At 39.9% G+C, this 21098-nt stretch overlaps 1 protein-coding gene across 16 annotated transcripts in view; it reads right to left on the reverse strand.

Annotated features, from left to right (window-relative positions):
* Positions 1 to 9522: 9522 nt before the first annotated feature.
* FOXP1 (forkhead box P1) overlaps positions 9523 to 21098 on the reverse strand; it is a 579583-nt gene continuing 568007 nt past the window's right edge. For all 16 annotated transcript variants that reach the window (XM_088798543.1, XM_074313283.2, XM_019746870.3 and 13 more), the window contains 2 exons: positions 19454 to 19620; positions 9523 to 14192 (listed from right to left, as the gene is read on the reverse strand). In XM_088798543.1, the coding sequence (XP_088654669.1) occupies positions 14048 to 14192; positions 19454 to 19620 (312 nt within the window). In that variant the 3' untranslated portion in view covers positions 9523 to 14047. The remainder of the gene's footprint in view (positions 14193 to 19453; positions 19621 to 21098) is intronic.

Here is a 21098-nt window from a genome sequence, read left to right on the forward strand (position 1 = left end):
TTCTCTCATCTCTATTATCTATCTATCTATCTATCTAATCTATCATCTGTTTATCATTATCTATCTATCTATCATTATCTATCATCTATCATCGTCATCTAGCTCTCATTACACACACACAACTTTATAGTCCTCCTTCTACAAATTAAAGTTTTTGTTTTATGAACTGAACTTAGCACCAAGTAGTAACCACAGCTCCTCTCCTTTAAGTCCAGCATGACAGACTCTCCCCAAAGACATCAATTTTAAGTTCATTAAGTAAGTCACCTGATGTTGGGCCAAAACTAATTCAGCTGAATCTCCAAATTCTTTATTTAATTCAATCCAAACTATACACTTTCTTCGAATTATACTGTTTTTATATGACAAGGATTTTCCACCTTCTCTGTGTTATTAAAACCGAATTATTATTTATTTTTTTCCCGCCCCTAACACATACCTTTGCACATATCCAACCCTAACCTCTTCCTTGGCTTCAGACTCCTTTAGTCAGCTGCCTACTCAACATGTCAAGTTTGCTAATCAGGAAGCCTGTTTAGTTTGAAATTCTAGAACAATCTCTTTCTATTACCATAAAGCTGTTCCTCTTGAAGTCTTCTCAGTTGGTAAATGGCTACTCTAGCCTTTCAGTCATCATACTAAAAAACCTTGGGGTCTTCATTGGCCTTTTTCAGTTCTCAATATCGACATATTATTCAGCAGCAAATTCCACTGGCTCTATTTTCAAAATATAACCCCTTCTCACCATGTCTACTGCTCTCCCTTAGTCCCAGTCTTTCTTGTAACTGATCTTTCTGCTTCCACATTTGCTTCCTGACATTTACAATGCAGCAGCCAGAAGAATCCCTTTAAAACCCAAGTCAAGAATGTCAGGCTTGCTCCGAACCTCCAATAGCTTCGTTCTCACCAAGAAGAAACACAAATGTCCTCACACTGTGGCCCCTGATGCTCAGCATCACCTGTTGGCCATTGCCTGTCTGTCCTTGTTTCTTACAACCCTCTTCCGTGGTCTGTGAGAGCCTCAGAGCCTTTGTCTCTTCTGTTCCCTCTGCCTCGCATGTCCTCGCAGATACCTGCCTGGCTTGTTTCCCTCAAATCTTTATATTCAAATGTCACCTTATCATTGAGGCTTTTACCATGGCAACGATCCCACGAGCCCTCTCCTCAGTACATTCTATTCCACCTCCCTGCTTCATTTCTTCTGCCAACTATTTATCACCATCTACCCTGCTATTGTCTACTTCCCCTTTCTAGAAAGAAAGTTTTGGGAGGCAGGAATAATTGTCTGCTTTGTTTACTACTGAATCCCCAGAGCCTAATAAGGTGTCTGACACACAGTAGGTGTTCAGTATATCTGCTTGTTAGATGAATGGTCTATCTCTAAAGTGGGACCAGATTATCCGCAGCTGGGGGCTGGGGACTAGGTCTCTCAATGCTGTGGGCTCAGCACTCTGCTTAGCGCTATTAGGAGTGGTGGACACCTGTTTTGCCTCCTGAGAACCACTGTTTTTTGAGGGAATAGTTTCACCCTACTCAATGTGATTCTGGCAAACATATTTCCCACTGTCAGTCATTGTGACTGCCTGGGAGAGGAGAGGATGATCTGGGTTGAGACAATCAACGTTCTCCCCTAGATTTCTCTGATGGTGAGAGCAGGGGATATTTGCTCTGGGCTCACAGAAATGGCACTCCCTGCAGTCAGCTTATTGACCACAAAGAGGAAAACAGGGTCAATATTCAAAATGTTTAATGGCTGATATGGCATGGACAGATCCGTCAGAATTGGACACTGGGGCAAAAGAGTGCTACTACCATACAGGTGTGTGCCAGCTGAGTTTCAGCTGAGGAAACCCACGTATGGTAGGAGAGTGTAGGGTTTATACACAGGGAGATGCAGTGTTTGGGGAGTGGAGTGGGGGAGGGAGGGAGACAGGTAATATGTAGTCTGTGGCGAAGGAAGCACACAAACATTTGCCGCACGGTGAGTCCCATCTTGCTCTGTTCTTTAGCACCTTTTATACGCTTCATTGATGTGCTTATTTGAAACTATGAAGACATTTTTGGAAAAATCACCTTTTAGAGGGCTGTGCTCAAGTGTTAGTGCTGCTTCTTTCTGTTTAGCTGTGGTTCTGCATTGAGCTTCGCATTCAGTCAAGCCTGAAGCCAAATTCCCCATGGTCAAGAGGAGAAAAATGATGTAAAATTCATCTAAGCCATTTCCCAATGACTTGGATCGACTGTCCCTTTTCGGCATTTTGGATTATGTTGAGCTTTGTGAGAGCACAAAACACTCGTTTTGCTGCTTGTCCAGCCCCAGACAGGTGCCATTCTTCTCCTTAACACCAATGTGTTTTGGAGTTCTCATTTCATCTGCAAAATGATAGAAGGATAAGGTAGAACACGTATTAGAATGCCACACAATTCTTTCTCATGAAATCGTGATCATGAGTGGTCTAGCTCTTGCTTCCATCTTGAACATCAACTAGCCCGTGTCCTTCATGTTCAGAGCACCAGACATATCGGCCTGCTTACAAATCTTTGCATTTGGAAGGCTTTTTACTGCCATGGGGCCTTGATGACTGTTGTTCCCTCTGTGAAATGAGGACTATCTGATTACAAAAGACAGAAAACCAACTCAAACTGGCATGTACAAGAGCATTTATTGGCTCACGTAATTGAAAATCCAGGAGTATATGTCTAACTTCAGGCATGGCTGGATTCAGGAGCTCAAATGATAAGATTGGTATATCAATTTCTTATTCCCAGTTTTGGTTTCAGTCTCCCCTCTTGGCTTAACATCTTGGTCTTGGTCTCAGCTTTCAGCTCGGGGCTTCCATCTTTGTCTCTTTCTCTTTTGTCTCCGTTTTCCCCTCTTTCTTCTAATTTGGGTGGACTCTTTCCATATTATAGCAAAAATAGCCACTAATAGCTCTAAGCTCATCTCTCAGCCAATCAACAATTCCTTCAGAAGGAGCATTTCTCTCCAGAGTTTTAATAAAAGTCTTGGGATGAGCAAAGAGCAGTGAAAGTGAAAGTGCTGATGTGACTGGAGCAACACTGACAGGATGGGAAACAGATGGCTCCCCAAAAGAAAAGTGAAGGTGCTGTACTTGAAGAATGGAAATGAATGCTGGTAAACGAAGTCATTGAAAGTCCACCTAGCTGATTCTCACTCATCTTTCAGGACTTAGCGTCTTGTCTTTGCAGACACATTTCCTGACTCTTCCCCTTAAGAGCACATCTGTCTGTGGATTACATATTTTTGTCACACTTGCAATTTTACGTTGCAACCTGAGGCTGTTTCATTAAGCCTGGCCCCCAGGAAGACATGAGGACGGGCAGGGGGTCTGTTTGTTCTCAGAACTCTATCCTGTTTCTTAATGCATTGCATGGCTTACTCTTTGTATTCACTATCTCACTTAGTCATTGTAACAATCTTGTGAGATTTTTACAATGTGAGAATTTGTACTGAAGTGCAGAGTGTGACCGAAGTAATGTGACCAAAGTTGTACAGTCTTCAGGAGGCCAGGGCACCCTAAATCCTGTCCCTTGGGCTCCACTTCCAGGCCTGTCTGTCCCAGCTCCTGGCCTCTCGTCCCCCACCAGGCACATTCAGGGTGATCCTGCGGAACAAGACTTAGTGAGCCTGTCCTCAAGGAGCTCACAGCTGCTCTAGTGCCTTCTCCAGGGAGAACGGATCTCAGCAAGAGTGTGGGCTTCTGTACACAGAGGTCATCTACCTGTTAGAAAGCCTTTGAATGGACTGGACCACCTTAGGAAGATGCGAGGAAAGAGTCGGGCTGCTCAGCATACAGTCAGGAGGGGAAGTCGTCCTCAGAAAGACCCCGTAATACACAATAGATTCAGTCTTGTTCCAGGCCTCAGCATCGTTCTCCTGCTAGGTATTTAATAGAGGGCACACATTTAAATGTTTTTCTTCCATATGACTTGATAACTTTGTAATATCTCAAAAATGAACATGAATTTAAAGCTCTATTATGGGAGCCTGTTTGGTACTTTTATGTGAAACTCATCATTTTGTTGAGAGGCTCTTTAGAGGCAGGAAGCATGACGAGGCCTAATAGATGGGCTGTAGAGTCAGGCATGGGGGCAAATACCAGCTTTCCAGGTTCTTCACGCAACTTTGAGCATGTGAGAAAGCCCCAGCGTCTTCATCTGTAAAATGTTGGTGACTACTCCTACCTTGCAGGTTTGGTGTGAGAACCTTGAAAATGAAATTTAGTTTGGTTGGCCATGAAATACAGAAGAACAGTTTACGTGGGCAGGCTCTGGAATCAGACTGCAGGCTTCATGCCACCTCCGTCCTTCCTAGCAGTGTGCCATTTGTTCATTCACTGATGTAACGTGAACATCCAGTGCTGCTCTGGCTGGGGGTGCAGCAGCGACATAGGCAGGGTCTCTGCCCTGCTCGGAGGAGGAAGACATGCTGTGAGCAGAGACGCAAATGAATATATATGTCGAGAGACGCTAAGCACGACAGAAATGGTAACGTGGGAAGGAGGGATATAGAGTGTGGAGGGCAGAGTGGTCAGCGGCCACTGACATTGCATTGTCAGGAAAGGCCTGTCTGCTGGGCCACAGGAAGGTGGGAGAGTGTGAGGCCTGCAGAGGGCGGGAACAGGACATCACCGTAAAGAAACCAGGAACTCTGAGCATGCGTGATGTCTAGGAAGAGCAAGGTGCTCAGGGGCTGGAAGAGACCGCTGGAGAGGGGCAGTTTCCTCAGCGGAATGTGACGCTGGCTGAGCAACGCCTCAGGAATTACTGCGGACTGTATAAAGCACTTGGGTTTGTGACTGGAATTATGATTTTGCCACGTGCTTGATCGATGGGAACTGCAACAGTGACTTTGTCCAGTGTTGCTCTATAAGATTTCTTGTTGGCTTTGCTCTGACGTCTCCTGCGTCTCACACTCTGCTCTATCGCATCTGCTTGGAGCAACTTTCCCCTCCTTCTTAGCTGTCATACTCTGGGACATCTTTCGGGGTTCAGTTACACATCGTGCACTCTGGGAAGCCTCCCTGATTGTCCCCAGTGGAATTAGGTGGTGTTCCTCTATATTTCTGTACTTCCCCTCTCATTAGCACTTACCGCATTACAGTACAACCTAATGTTTAGTAACTCTCTTCCCAGTGAACCACTGGGTACTATGGGCCCACGGCTGTGTCTATATCTTATCCCCAGTTGTAGTTCCAGTGTTGAATTTGAGCAGGACATTTTATTCTTGTTTGTGGATGGATGGGTGGAAGCATGCATGCTAGTGAAATTTGCTCCTAACAGGACATGTCACAAAGCAGAGTTGAATCAGACAATATTACAAAATTGGTGAAATATGGAGTGCCATCCAAACTCCATGCTGACACCATGGATTTCATAAAAAAAAAAAAAAAAAAAAAAAAAAAAAAAAAATTCCCCAAGGAGGAATATGTTAAATTTTTAGAATTTTAAAACTGGAAGGAACACTTTTTACCATTAGTTAAATGTCCTTAATTAAAAGAAAGCTGAGGAACACGATGAAGTAACTTGCCAAAGTCACCCCAGTTTGTTATGGTCAGGGCTGGGACTGGTCACCGGGCATTTGGGTTCTCTAGCATTTACTTCAAAGAGCGTGCTGACCACTGTCCCCCTCTAGGATCCCAGGATCCAAACACGGAAATGCTACAGTGGATCATAGGTAGATAAATCCAGTGCTAAGCAGGGCTTGGAGGGACCTGTGCTCTTGGTGGTTGGGTGGTTTTAGATTTGATGCATTTTGTGGGCAGGAAATCACCACTTTTATGTGATAGCTTCTAAACCCTTCAGCCCAGTTGAATACTTTTCAAAGTATTTTAATTTCTGGACCAGACACACAATGCTCCGACCTGCTTGGCAGACTTTTTTTCCTCATTCATGGAGTCCTAAAGCAGCAAGTTTGATTTGCAAATAAATGATTAGTAAACATTTGAAAGTGAAAAACAAATCATTCATGGAACACTTGCTCCTTCCTTCAAATACACCCATGAAAATTACTACGACTATTCTGTGAGAATGCTCGAATCTCTCCCTAAATCATAACATGGGTAAACTTACCGAAATATTTTTACAATTTTATTAGAGGTTTTAATTCACTGCTTTATCTTTCTCTGTTAGACTGCAAAATAGCTTTAAATATTCAAGTGGTAATTAATGAATCTTTTATGTTGCAAATCAAACATTTCCATCTGTGCGCTGGTGTAGTAGCGGTGAGAAGGGATTTAAAGAATAATTGTTTCTCCCAAATGCACGAGGTTGACTAGCGTGTACCTTATGTTTTAGGAGTGGGTTTGCATTTGCTGCCTCATGGGGCTAATGCTCAGCGTGGACGATGTCTGCTGTCTTTCTGGAGGTTGGGGTTTCTTATGTGTTTCATGCCAGAGACATTCCCGACTAGATGGAAAGTCTTTCAATGTGGAATTTTTGCTTGAGTGCAAAATAATAAAAAGCATGTGTATGTTAAAAAAGGATCAGCTTAATGGCAAATGAGCTTTGGCCTACATTAATATTCTATTACAGTAAAAACTTCTATTTAATAAATTTTCTCCAGACTTTTCCCCCCGGAATCTAATGTATTTTTCTAAGTGGCATGCCAACCTAAAGAAAGTATATATGATACACTTGATTTATGTTAAGTCAATAGCATGCACAAGCCATTTAAAATTGTATTTTAAGTGTAGAAATATCAACCCAGGGAAACATGTATAGTACCGTATATTGAGAAGGGAAAAGTGTTAGCTTTGCAGGGGCTTAAATGCCTTGTAAATAATATTCGATTTAGAAGATATTTTTAAAATGTGGTGCTTTGTCAAGTGGCAAGAGAGCAAGTCTGAAATCCTGCAATTTAGTTTAGAACAGAAAATGACACTGATATTAAGGACTTCACATAACAAAGCAGTTTTCCTTTCGTCTTTCACTAATGAGAAACGAGCCAGCCAGCGAGAGCAGCTCTTGAGAACATTCACAAAAGGATTGACAAATCTTCACTGGAAGCCACCCTGTTCTTCGATGGCCCCAATTAATACTGGACTTGGTGACATTTATGTATCAGAGCAGTAAGCTAAACAGGAAACAATTTATGTCACCTAAAGCTTTTTAACAAATCGATGCAGCTATTTGTAATTGCTTGTTTCACAAGATTAAAAGTGCTAAGGCCTGATCTTCGCCCATGGATTTGTGGTCAACCTGACCTGAGCTTCTGTTGTTTTTTTTAAAAAAAAGAAAGAAAAAAAAGAGTTGGTGATCAGCACCGACTTCCATCAAGTAATCCATATTGCTAATATTTCTGGAATTTTAATGTAGTTACAATTTATAGCTGATCAAATGTGGTTACCTAAATTGCTGTTGCTAGTAGACAGTTTAACTGTCTTTATTAATTACAGTATAATTTAATGTTTGAGTACCGGCACTTGTGTTGGTCATTTTTATAGCTAGAGCAGTTATCTGCCTTATGACGAACGATTTTAGCATTTTCAATGGAAATTTGCTAATATGATGAGTGATAAAAATGTCACATGCTGGTAAATAATGATTATTGCTTTGGCTGAAATTAATTCTTGAAAGGCCGGTTACCTTCAAATTAACATTATAACTTGAAGAGCTTGTCTTTCTCCCCTCCCAATATTCTCCTTGGTATAAGCCAAAAAAAACCCAAAAAACAACAAAAAAAAACATCAATAATTTCAAATGGATATGTATATATTTTTGGTATTAACATTGAATGTCATTTTACAATCAGAGTGGAAATAAGATGACATACGTTGTGTTTTTATAAAATAAAAAAACTGTTTAAAAATAAATAAAAGGTAATACCTGGAGTGATGGCTTTCTAATCCAAATATTGTCCCACAGTTAAAACAGTGTTTTTGTATGTAATTTAATTTTACTCCAGTGTGAATTCACTTAAACCTTTCATCAGTCAATTCCTTAAATGAAGGTTTGAGACCCAACTTCACTTTATTTGAATAAAAAATACTGTTATTTGACTCATCTACAATGATGAAAGATAAACTGTGTTACTACCCTGCACGTAAATGCGTAGTATCAAACACAGCAAAATCTAATAAGACTGATTATACTTTGTTTTGATCTTTTTTTTGAAGAGGGAGGGTGTTCTATCATGCATCTGTTTGTTAGTTTGAAATTGGTCTTCCTGAGTTTAGGCTCTTTATGTAAAGGCCCCATTTAAAAGAAGAACCAATATTTTGGTTTTGCTGCCTTACCTGAGTGACAAGCCTGAAATAAATATGTAACAGGATGTTCCTGCTTTAGAACACTTCCTAAAATGCAATTAAAACTAGACTATGCATCATCCAGCAAAATCTTCACGAATGCATTGTCATACTTGGTTTGGGTCCTTCAGCTTATTCAAATATGTATACATATTTAATTTTACCAACTGCATATGCTGTAAGCGGTATTTATGTTTGAGCCTGGCATTTTAAGGCATTTCAATTAACCCTAATATTATATTCTTAGTAGCTAGATGAGAATTAAGGGTTCAAATGTTTTACTAATTATCAGACTAGAGGGCTTCTAGACTGTGGCATAACTGTTAATGAAAAGAGGACACTACTTTGCAGTTTAATAGCAAAACCTTACATTAAAAAAGCTTGTTTTTGCCTAATACGGGCTTTTCAAAACAATGCTAGGCAAGAACAGCTACGTGTCCCAGCATCAGCCAGTGTTTGTCGAACAAAAACTGTGAGGTTAATTTTCAAGTCATCTCTTGGCTTGTGCTTTGTGCTCTGAATTACATTCATAATGGTTTTATGTTACCACGGTTTGGCCACTTAACGTGCTGCTTTCGATACACCAATTCAATTTTTACTGAAAGATGATGCCCAAATTCATTAATCCTGAGAATGCATACAACAGAGTAATATTAAAGTGAAATAAATTTTATTAGAGGTATGCAATTTAAAAAAATCTCAACATCAAGATGGTTTTTCTGGAATAGTTACTGGCTCTGTTTTCTTCACTGAATGCAGTTATCTAGCATATTTTTGATAGAATATTTTAATAAAATCATTTGTTCTAATCTGAGCATTTATCATTATATGCAAAAAGATTTCTTGATGAGAATATTATAGACGGTGCATGTTTTTGACATTAGCATTTTATTTGGATGACTAATCTTGCAGATGTGAAATTTTAATGAATTATTCATGAAGTTGCTTTCCCCTGAAATTTTAGTTTGCTCTTAATGCTAGTTATTAAACATTTTGTTTTTCTCTATATTTGATAAAGAAAACTAAGAGTGTGCTTTCTTGTGAGAAACGGTAGCCTGTCATTTTGCTTTTTCTAATTCTCTAAGTGGAGACTTCCACTCTAAAATCCTGAGAAGAGCTTCAGCCCTCTGTGATGATGCAAGCTTTTAGTTAAGATGGATTTTAATTCTGTGTTGGAGGCGGCTGGTGACAAACCCAAGGCATAGGCCTGACATAGAGTATCAGCAGGTCAGAAGGGAAAAGAAACTTAGGCTGTGGCAACTTTTACTACCAGTGTGAACAACCAGCATTTTTATTGCATTTGAGAATGCTATAATGTCAGTAATTAGTACTGACTACACAACATTTTTTTTTTTTTTTGTCTGTATCCACAGACACGGAATGATGGAATTACAGTTGATGTCAAGGAATGAGTTTCTTTTATGCCTTATCGAAAAAAAAAAAAAAAAAAAAAAAATTCTTGTTCCTGGCAGCACACATCCATGAAGCACCATGCTCTCGGTCTGGACGGTACCATCTTCATGAAGGCTTCTGGGAGCAGAGAACATGTGAACTACTTGGGCCCACAAAATGCCTTTAGAACTGTAAGTCTCATTCTCATGATAGAAAAGCGAAACCAACTCTCAGAAACATCCAAAAGATCAAAAGGGTATACCATTAACCAAAAGGTACCCCAAATATTCAAAATCCTTATAAGCATGTACTTCTTTGTACCCTTGGAAATGGAGCTCAGCTGGAATGTGGAAAGGAGAGGAAATGTTTTTTAAACTCTTTTTCATGATAAAATAGCTAGTGATTCCCATTACATTTGGGGTTAAGAATCCAAGGAGTTCTTGACCAGGTCTGATGGAATGCTGGGAATAATGTTAGAGCTGTCCGAAGGCGGCAGGGCTGGTGGTCACTCTTCACGGACATAAGCCTTGGTATTTCACTTTACTGCTGGTTCAATGTGGGCAGCGTAACTTGTCTTACAAGGACAGACTCTAGGGATGGATCCTCATTCCTGACAGTGCATTTGCCTGATACAGGGACCATTTCCCTAATGTACGCTTTTCTTTAAAAAAAAAAAAAAATTAAAAAAAAAGGTAACAAATGGTGTTTACATCTTGGCACCTTGAAAAGTTTTTTGTTTTTTTCTATACAAAAAGTTCAATAGCTTTGAGACTCCCATTAATCACTACTTCACTGATAAAACTTTGAAAGTGTGACCCTGGCATTTCATCATGCAAAATATTTACTGCAGCAGGAGAAAACATTTTTTAAAACACTTTTTTTTTTCTCTTTTCAAATGTATGAACTTGTTTAAGATAGCCAGGAAGGCAGTGGTAGGATCAACACAATGAATAGGAATGTATCAAAAAAACAGATTAACACACATGCCCACGCACTCACACAAAAAAACCTGTACAAAATGCTCTGATCAATGAGAACAGGGAAAAAAAATGTCTGTCAACTATGTTACAATTTAAAAGCAAAAAAAAAAAAAAAAAAAAAGTTAGGGAATTTCTCCCTCCCACATGTCAGGAAATGTCATCCAATATTCTTAAAGCAAGAAAAACTAAATAAAATACATGTGCAGCATATTCTGCAATTCCATTACATACAGTAGTTTTTTTTTTTCCAAAGCTATTTTTTTTTTAAAGTATCGTTAATATAAAGCAGTTGCACAAAAAGCAAAGGTGTTTTGACAAACAGGTGTATGCATTTATTCCTTTTTAGGAACAATATCTAAAAAAAGAACCGCCCTCCGCCCTCCCCCAAAAAAGACAAAGATTCACACAGACACATTGGGGATATATGTACAACATAATAAACTCCATCCTAAAGAAGCAACTGGGATACCCCCAAGGGATACAGAATCAGAATTGTAAAAATCAGAGTGAAGTTTGCTTGCTGTAAAGCCTGAGAATTTTTTTTTCAGTTGATTCTTTTGCAAGGCTGTGATGCCTGCAAAGATATGTAAAATCTAATTTTTCTTTTTTTTTCTTTTTGCTACAGTCTTTAGACTAAGCATGCAAGACATACAACTAAGTGCAACTGAGTGAAATGTATTTTTAAAAAATTTTAATCATTCCCTAAAGGTTTGAACTGAGGTATGCGTACTAACAGTTTCTCATGCTGTTATCTTTACTCATGTCTAGCTACACATGCTGAGAATGAACTAATCTACCAGATTTTTATCCTCTTTTGAATACCAAACTAACCAGCAACCACTCAGTTTAGAAGCACAGGGCCCCCTTCCCATGACCCTGTCTGGCTACTGCCTGCACATCATGAAGCTGCCTGGAAAAGTTACAAAAAAGTCTCGAGTGACCACAGACTGCCCTTTATACAGAAAGCAGAGTGAAGCTTCAAAAGTTAACTGCCAAAGAAGTTTTTGTACCAAGCTTATGTGTGGACAGGAGTGTTACTTTTTAAAAAATGAAAAATGCTGACGAAAGGAAGGAAAAAAGGAGAAAAAAAGGAAGGAAAAGGGGGGAAAAAATTAAAACAAAACAAAAACCAGAGGATCTATATGCCAAGATAAACCAAAATTAATGCAGTGATCATAGCACAGTCCTTAAAGAAAAGTGGCATACAATCTTAAAATGTATTTCTAGAAATACTATCATATTATGTGGTCTAGTTCCATTGTGGAAGCTTTTCTGTTCTCTCTGTATTTTATTCTTAACTGTTTCCTTTATTGGACACACCCTAATTTTCAGTGGCATACATTCGTTTTTCCTCTGAGATGGGACTCCCTTCCTTCGTTTGCTCTTTTAATACTGCATCCTATTTTTATCTTCAATAGTCCCATAATATCTCTTTATGAGTTTTGGTCTCTGGAGAAATGCAGAAGAAAAACAACCAACAACCCAAAAAAAGTAACAACTTTGGTTCCATTACCTACTTGGTCTTCTAAATTTACTCTATGATGAAGGAGCAGTTCTCTTTCTCAGGTTAGCAATAGCCTATATATTTCATCAATTGCCTCTAAATTCTTTCGCCTCCTTTGATCAACAATAAGAGGATATTTGGCTTCATCAGATAAAGCATAAAACAGAGAACATAATTTACCTTTGTGTAATATCTTTGGTAATTTTAGGAAAAAAGGTACAAAGAATATAAATTAAGCTCCAAAAGGCTCTCAAACTAAAACAAAAGCTACGGTCCTAGATAAATAAATGAGTGACAGGAAAGTAGGTGCAGAGTGGAAGTGTTCAGGGGTTCTAAGGACTGCGGTGGTACCAATAGATGACGGTCACGTCCTGCATGCCACGTTCGTCTCCCCAAGAGCCCAGGGCTGAGATTTGCCCCCATCCGCTTGATGTCTTCTACTGTTAGTTTTATACTGGGTTGGTGTAATAATATTGTATAACTAAACGGCAGTAGCAAATTTGCACATTTGAAATGAACACGTTAGCATTTGCTGAACTCAGTCTTCATTAACTCCCATAACAAGTTCAATCTGAAACCTAATTTGCATTCAAACAGATTAATGCCACCAAGCAGGTCTGAACTGATGTTTAAATTCAGCACCACCACCGCCACTTCCAAAAAAGTTGCTCAGGGAAGCCAGGTATTGGCCATTCTGCAAACAAAGCAATACAAGCCTGTGGAGAGAGCCTGTGGCATCACAACTTGGTTACACAAGGGAGAGCCTTCCACAGCCAGACAGTCCAACTACTGTGAGATTTTTGGGGGTGTTGCCTATGGTTCCTCGTGCTGGTAAAATGCTGTGGCATTTATTAAAAACGATGGTAGCTGCAGGAAAAAAAAGAGGAAAATCTGAAACAACCCCTCCCCACTTCCAATACTGCTTTGTGGAATGAATCTGCATTGTTCCTAGAGTGTGTCTGTTTTTTTTTCTGTCATTCATTCTCTTTCTGGCAGGACTTCACATCTGTGTGAGAGGACCTTCATGTGTAGAGTGCAGCATTTGGGACCTTTTTGAAAAAGACCAAAACGGAATGTTCTCTGACTTTAGAGAAAACGTCGTGATGTCTGAAGGAAAATGGAATGAGTGACAGAAAACTACAAACAAGAAATGACATTCAGCTTTGTATAATAAAAACACCTATTAACATTCGTCACAAGGTACAGAAAACTTTAAGCCTCCAAGAGGCCATGGGCCCAAATGGAGGCCTGAGGTCAGAACTTAAAATGGTATAGTAAAAGCAAACAAAAAAAAAAGCACTAAAGCAATACATTAAAAAGTTTGGGATAATTATTTTTTTAACCCCTCCCCCCAATACACACACAAAGGCCTTTCCCATCCCAACTGGCAGCAAAAAAAAAAAAAAAAAAAAAAACAGAAGAAAAAAAAAAAACCCAAAGGAGTAAAGGCAGTGATAATCAACATGCAGTACTGTGCAAATAGGTCGTCCATTGGAATCCTTAGTCCCGGGCAGAGGCCTGGTCTGCAGCTCAGGTGCACATGCTCAGTTGGGTGTCCTCAGTGTCCAACGTCGGCAGGACTGCAGTTCAAAGTCTGCTGCTAAAAGTGAATCAGTTTAGCAAATTTACAACAGATGTTGACTGTTAAGAGAGGAAAATCCCAAGTACCAAACAAGTCCATCCAATGCACAGAGTACAAATTCCTTTTTTCAACAAAAAGTAGAAAAATCAAAAATACTCCCAAATGGGATTCTTGATGGCACTAAGAGTTAACACATTTCAGAGTTGTCAAAATGTAGTGAAACTCCTCCAGACTGTACAACAAATGGAGAACAATTTCACTGCTAACTTTTGACGTGTTTTGTTTTTTCCCAATCTTCATTCTTGGTGTTGGCCCGCCCAGACGTTCACTCCATGTCCTCATTTACTGGTTCGTCTTCGTAATCTCTGTCGTGGTCAAAATCTGGACTGTGGTTGGCTGTTGTCACTAAGGAGAGAGGCCCTTCAGCTTCCTCTGGATCGAGGGGCTCTTCTTTGACATGTACAGGATGCCTGGAAAAACAAGAAGAGCTTCATCGAGAGAACTTCCGAACCCAATGCACTTTGGCAACAGAAAAGCCACACCCCAGGACTGAATTATCCAACACAGCAGCCACTAGCCACATGTGGCTATTTAATTAAAATTTAACACAATTTAAAATTCAGTTTCTTTGTTGCACTGGCCACATTTCAGTGCTCCAGGACCACATGTGGCTGATGGCTGCCATATTGGATAGCACAGAGATAGAAATTTCTACCACTGGAAACAGCTGCTCTAGAATGCCTGGTATCTGGACAGAAGTGGGCCTCTACTCGTTGGCAATGCCTCTCACTCTTCAGCACACATGCAAATCACCTCGGGATCCTGCTGAGATGCAGCATGTGACTCAGCAGGTCTGCGGTAGGGCCTGTGTCTAATAAGCTCCCAGGTGGTGCTGCTGGTCCAAGGACCACTCTTTGAGGACCAGAAAACAGGCCCTGTCACGGCAGCCTGGGTGGATGAATACAAATCTTCAAATAATTACGTGAAATAAGAGTCTGTAAGACAACTGTGGTTTGTGGGGACCGCGGAGTGCTGGAGGCTGGGCTATTCAAGCCTTGCTGTGTGTTCTGCTTTGTTAGTTAACATGCGGAACCTGTGAAAGAACTCTCCAGAGACCGACCTCAAGCGAGGTTCTATCATTAATCAACTTCAAGCAAACACAGCAAAGAGACACCATGATACATGCTTGAAACTCCAAATTAATGCATATTTTTACAAACTGTCAATAAGGCAAGAAAAGCCCTGCCAGGAAACACAAACGAAGAGGAAAAGGCTCGCTCAACACAACAATATGATAAGAAAGCAGAGCCCCAATCAGAATAATAACGCTGTCAGCTGTAAACAAGGCAGAACACGAGGCCCGGGCTGGTAGCGGCCACTGGGACATGGGGCTGCGATGAGATCTGCCAACTTTCTCATTATGGACCAGCGCAGGGTTCAGCTGAAGGGTACTGCAGGGGGGATCACAAGAAACCACTCTGACAACAATTGAGAAATGTTGTTCGTAAATCATATTTACAACCAATCCTTTGCAAATACAAATTACTTTCTGTTGCAGGGCTTTTGATATGCAAAAGAACCATTCAAGTTAAAGGCATCCCATTGCTGTGACAGGCGACACAGGGGAGGATTTTTTAATTGACATTATCAAGTATTAGTTATAAGAGGTGGAACTAGGGGTGGCCGGCTTCTTAAATAATTGATGTTGCATGCAGACCCCAAAGGCCACTTGAACCATTTAAAAACAAACAGGAGTGCTTTGGACTGCCCTGGACGACATGAACCTTCAGAAAACCACTGACTCCAAAATTAACACAGCCCAGAGAGTGTTTGGGGGTAGATGTCAGGATAAACAGCTTTTAAAAAAGCGTACCCATATTCTTAAAAACTATCTGCAAAATGAAATATACCAAAGTTGCATAATAGCGTATTTTACTAGTTGTGCTCCACCTATTTTTAGTTTTTTAATGGTTCTATTTATCTGTGTTTCCACAGTAAGATACAGGACTGGCTACATAATTTGCAGAGCAGAATGTGGTTCAAAATTTAGTAAGAATTTCAAGACGGAAATGGCAGAGCATTGGAACTTCTAAGCATAGGATCCTGTCCAACTGCATACATCATATAACTGTGAAGTCGGCGCTGGTAGACACCCTATATTCTTTGGGGAAGAATTAGGGGTATTATTATTCCTTTGAAAAAGTCACCCATAAGCCCTAATTAAGTTAAGCGTTTTATTTTGGCGTGTCCTCTCCATTTGGCGGTCACGTTTGTATGTACTGTAAACACAGCAGAAATAGCATTATTTATTTTGCTAGCTTGACAGTTATAATTTTTATGGCTATGTGAGATATCATTATGTTGACACGGTAGTACCTTAATATTTGGCATTGTGTGATTGTCTTTTTTCTTTCCCCCCTCTTTTGCTCTTTGTATATACAGTGATGACTTTTATCCATCAATCTTTCTAATTCTGTTGATTTACCTCTTTATGATAATTTTCTAAGAATGAAATTGTTAGAGCAAAGGCCAAAACATCTTTATGGTTCTTATGAGTTATTGCAATATTAATTTCCAAAGGGCCTATATCGATTTAGACTCAACCTCTTCAGCATCAAGCATTACTTTAAAAAAAAAAATTTTGTTGCTTAACAGGTATAAGGTAAGATCGGGTTACCTTAAATTGTGTTTTTTGAATTACTGACAACAGTGCACATTTCTTCATGTTTGTTTCGTATTTTCACTATTGAGAATTGTTACTTCATAAATTACCCACCCTGTTCCATTGATCACATGGTTGTAGTGATGCTAATTGGACAGAAATATGTCTGCGTCTTATTCAGCCATGTAGTGAGATTCCAATGTAGTTTCCTTGAACAAGATTTTCCTAGCTTTATTTTTTAAACTATCAGATTTATTAACCTTTACAGGTTTACAAACCTGAATCTGATGACATGAGATGATATGGGCAGGAGGGGGTGAGGGGACCTAGAGGAAATCAAACAGTCTTAATGAAGTTCTTGTTTACAATTTTAGACTTTGACAAATGTTTGCTAGCCAAAAATTAAATAAATAAATAAATAAATAAATAAATAAATAAATAAATGTGTGTGTGTGTGTGTGTGTATGTATATCTCTCTCTATATATATATGTATAAGATACACACAAGCCTCCCCCCAAAGCAGTTTACATTAGAGAATATTTTACAGCTCTCCAGGTGTGCCAAGTGCAGTAACACAGGCATACAGTGCTTCAGAAAATAAAGAGAATGGACTTCTGTGCAAGATACATTCCAGGTGAGACGCACCTATGCAGACGCTATGCTTCACGCACACCCATGTGTCCCTAGAAACTGGAGAGGCACCATGCAGCTTCCTCTCTGCAGACAAGCCCCTCATGGCCGCCCACTTTTCTCACCAACTCCTACTTCCCAAAGGGCTACTCCCAACGAATAACTATGTGCAACCAAATACTTGCCTTTGTACACCTGAGTAACTCCTTTGTCTAGCCACTCTGGGAACCAAGAGTTTTGAATCGAAGCTGACCAGTGTTTAAAGCACTGTATTCTGAGGGTGTGTGCACAGCTTGGAGTATGTTGCTTTGTAGCTCCTTTAGCTCCTATCAGGATAAAAGTTCAATGCCCCATAGCCATAATTATGTGACTACTTTCTAGGGTTTCAAAAAAGAAACAAAATGTGATGGTATTTGAGTGTCACAGAAGCGAAAGGCATGAAGAGTTGTTTCAACACAACATATCAGCTGGGCGACGGTACTAACAAGGTCCTTTAGGCTTGCTGTAAAGTTTCCACTTTGATTTATTCCAATAGACTAGGGCAGTTAAGAAACAATTTGCATCATAGCAGGGCAATGCACACTGGACAAGAATGAAAACCATGTCATTATAGAATTCGCTTAATGGAAATACGGGGTCAAAAAGAGTAACAGTCTACAACCCTGACAGCAGGCATAGGGAATATGCTGTTGACAAGATTAAATTTAGCAAACAGCAGAAGCCCGTGAGATTCGAGCAGCAAATAGCATGCTTTTTGACACTTTTACGTAGGGATTCTTTTTTTTAAAAAAGCAATCGTAACCTTCGTTTTGTTAAAAATTATGCTGACTGCTGTAAAATATGGTTTCTGGTAATACTTGGGTTAATTCAAAATTGTTAAACAAATTAACTTTATGGTGACTTTATCTTGTACAGCAAAATTAACATCTCTAAACTGTTGCATGAGGTTTTTATCCAAATATTTTTGTTTCTTTTTTAGTGATCCTTTATACTAAATAATAGGAATATATATCAACTAAACCTTGCAGTTCATACAGATTATGAGAAACAGTATCGCTTCCATTCAATAACTTCAGATATTTTTGCTCTAATGAGTATTTCTTGAAGTAGCTTATAAAGCAATTTACATTTGCTCTGAACTTCCTTCAAATCTGAGTAAATACTCCTGTCATGACAATGATTTAAAGATGAATACAAGGGCGATAACAATAAAGTCAGAAACACCAGGTTGCTTTAGAAAGCATGATATATGGGAGTATCTCTTAAAATAATGTGGAGTAAATGCTAAGAGACTATTCACATAAATTAAAAAGCATTATTTTCATCTTCAAAGACCCTTTTCAAAGCACTGTGGGCATAAATTCAAATGCTAAATAATCAAATTTCAGATTCCCCCAGACCCACAAATTACCCTGGCAGATAGCAGTTTTTTCTGTCATTATTAGATGCCAATTCATTCTGTTCCTAATTGCTACAGGTCATATTTTCCACTCCTATTGCTCAAATTATCTTAAAATAAAATGTTGGTCAGTAATTCAGAAAGACTGTAGAGACAAACAGCCTATTCTAGGAGCCGACAGTATGCAAACACTGGTCTATTCCTTTAAAGTGGGCAAGAGTTTTGCAGACACTTGCTAAAAGGCAGAGACTGCCATTCTACAGCATCAGGGCAAGTCCACTCATTTGGAAGAATGTGGATTCTTTTCTCTTCGGACCTTTTCCTGGGAGACAGGGAATTATTCTAGTTCCACTTCCTCCCTCCCATCAGCCACCCAAAGGGGATCACAGCCTTTCCTGTGGCCTGCCTGGTCCTGGGGCCATTCACACCCAGCTCGGACACCCATCACCCCTCACTTCATTCAGCTTTGCGTGTGCTCATTACACTGCCGTCTGCTGCTAGAATGCTCCTATTAATTTTCCTTTTGATATTTTAAGAGCAATCTATAAATCATACTGCCTTTCATTCGTGCCATCATTAATGCTTGGTAATAATGCTTCAGCGTCTTGTTCACAGTTCAGCTTATCACACACGCAGGTACACAAACATCCTTTTTCTCCCCGCTAGGTTCAGCCTGTGAGGTGAAAACCGCAAACTTTTGTATAGAATGTCTACTCATTTTAGGAGGAGACGGTAAGGTGGCTTAAATAAGAGCCTGAGATGCCACACAGACGGGAGAAAAGCAAACGCGTCACCATGTGATTGCTGTATGCTCTTGTAGGGCTACAGGAAACCAAGTGCTTTTATGGGAAAGTTAGTAAATGGTCCTTTACTGTGCTAAGCGAGCTAAACATTTCCAGAAGCACAAACTGCTCCCTGGGTTCTAGAAAATCAGAAATTACAGAAAAGGTGTACCAAGTGGCCCCAGAGGGCTTGTGTGCACGTAAAGGAGGGAGCCTGGGATCGGAAGGCAAGGGCCGTCAGGGAGCACAGTACTCACACGGCTTGCAGAGGGGATCTGCCTGGACTGCTGTCGCTCTCGTTGCTGTTGGTGTGCTCCATCGCCCCGTTCAGCTCTTCCCGGATCGCGCTGGCTAAGCTGCCCAGAGCGGGATTTCCCATGGAAGCGGTAGTGTATAGAGGTATACTACTGTCAGCCATCGAAGCCTGTCATCAACCAAGAGAACATGGATCAAGATGAGAGGGCATCCATGAATTATGGGAGTATTCAACGGTCTTCAGTTTAAGTTCATTGTAGCGTGGTTGGCAAACACAAGTTCCTAACAGAGTTAGAAGGATTTTGCTTTAAAAGTAAGATTCTTGACACATGTCCCAAGCTTGGTTTCAAGGAGCTAGCTGGGGGGATGAAGCAGGGGTGGGAGGGAGGCGCAATGCAGCCCTGCTGGGCAGTCAAGGGTTTGCACAAAGAGACCTCACAGGAAGTTTATGTCTGCTGTCTTTTTTCAGAAGCAACTGAATATTCCCAGATCACAGGGAAATATAATGGAATTTTCATTTCTTTATCCACTTGAATGACTCCAGTACTGGATATTAAAGATTTGATCAGATTATTCAGGCTGCACATCTCAAACTTATGAGAACTTCCATAAACATTTACTTCTTAGATCCTATGGAAAACGAAGAGATTATAGAATTGGAATCAATTTTTATCTCCACCATCATTTCTGTTTTAATGACTTTTGAATCTGTTTAGTATAGTTTGAGATAACTGGCTAAACGTAACACTATGTGATCTTTCAGACTCAGACCAGATCAATCACCTGGAATTTTAGGATTAAGAAAAACCACACAAAAACCTCTACCAAAAGGAAGCTCTAAATCATATTTCTTTGGGGCACTTAAGCACACAGATTGAAGGTGACAACGTCAGTCCAAATGAGTGTCAGCAAAAACGTGTGGAAATGAAAAAAAAAAAAAATTCTGAACTCCAAAGTGGTATACTATTCACTTCCTTACTGCATTGGAATAAAATGACCACCCAGTTTGAAATACAGACAACAGTCAAATAAATCACTAGACTAACATAGCCGAAATTGTTTCGTTTGGGTAGTAATTATGACCCAGTGACTTTTCATTTTATTAAAGAGGACTGACTGACTTTCAAAAACTAGCAGCTGTAATTAGACCAAGACTTATCAAAACTGCTCTCTTGCAGGAAACACTATGCCTGGTTCTCTATCGTAATGAAGAAAAAGTACAACCACAAGACAATCTGGCATGGTGACTTCAATTGGCCAGTCACACACAGTCCAAACTAGTCTAGAAATCCTGGCTATGGAGAGAAAGCAAGAGCCAACAATGAAGAAAGAATGGGTGCAAAACTGGGCTGCAGGATCTGCCTATTATGATAACTGCAGTCTCAGTCACTGTACAAACTCCAAAGCCAGAAATGCCTGCTAGATTCAAGCCTCCTGGTAGGAGAGCTGGACACACCTAACCTGACACTAATTAATGGACTATTGGAAATCTAGGCCCTTTGCAAGGCCACAGCTTTTCCTTCCCTTCACGTCTAAATTTATATAATTACCTTCTTTTAAAAAGTGGGGAAAATCCTGTTTTTATTTCTAAGTGTAATGAACTCATTTTGATGAACAGCAAATCTGAACATTCCTTACTCTCCTACA

Source organism: Rhinolophus sinicus, chromosome 5 (genome assembly GCF_057876585.1).
Source record: "Rhinolophus sinicus isolate RSI-liver-muscle chromosome 5, RSI-T2T, whole genome shotgun sequence".
NCBI lineage: Eukaryota > Metazoa > Chordata > Mammalia > Chiroptera > Rhinolophidae > Rhinolophus > Rhinolophus sinicus.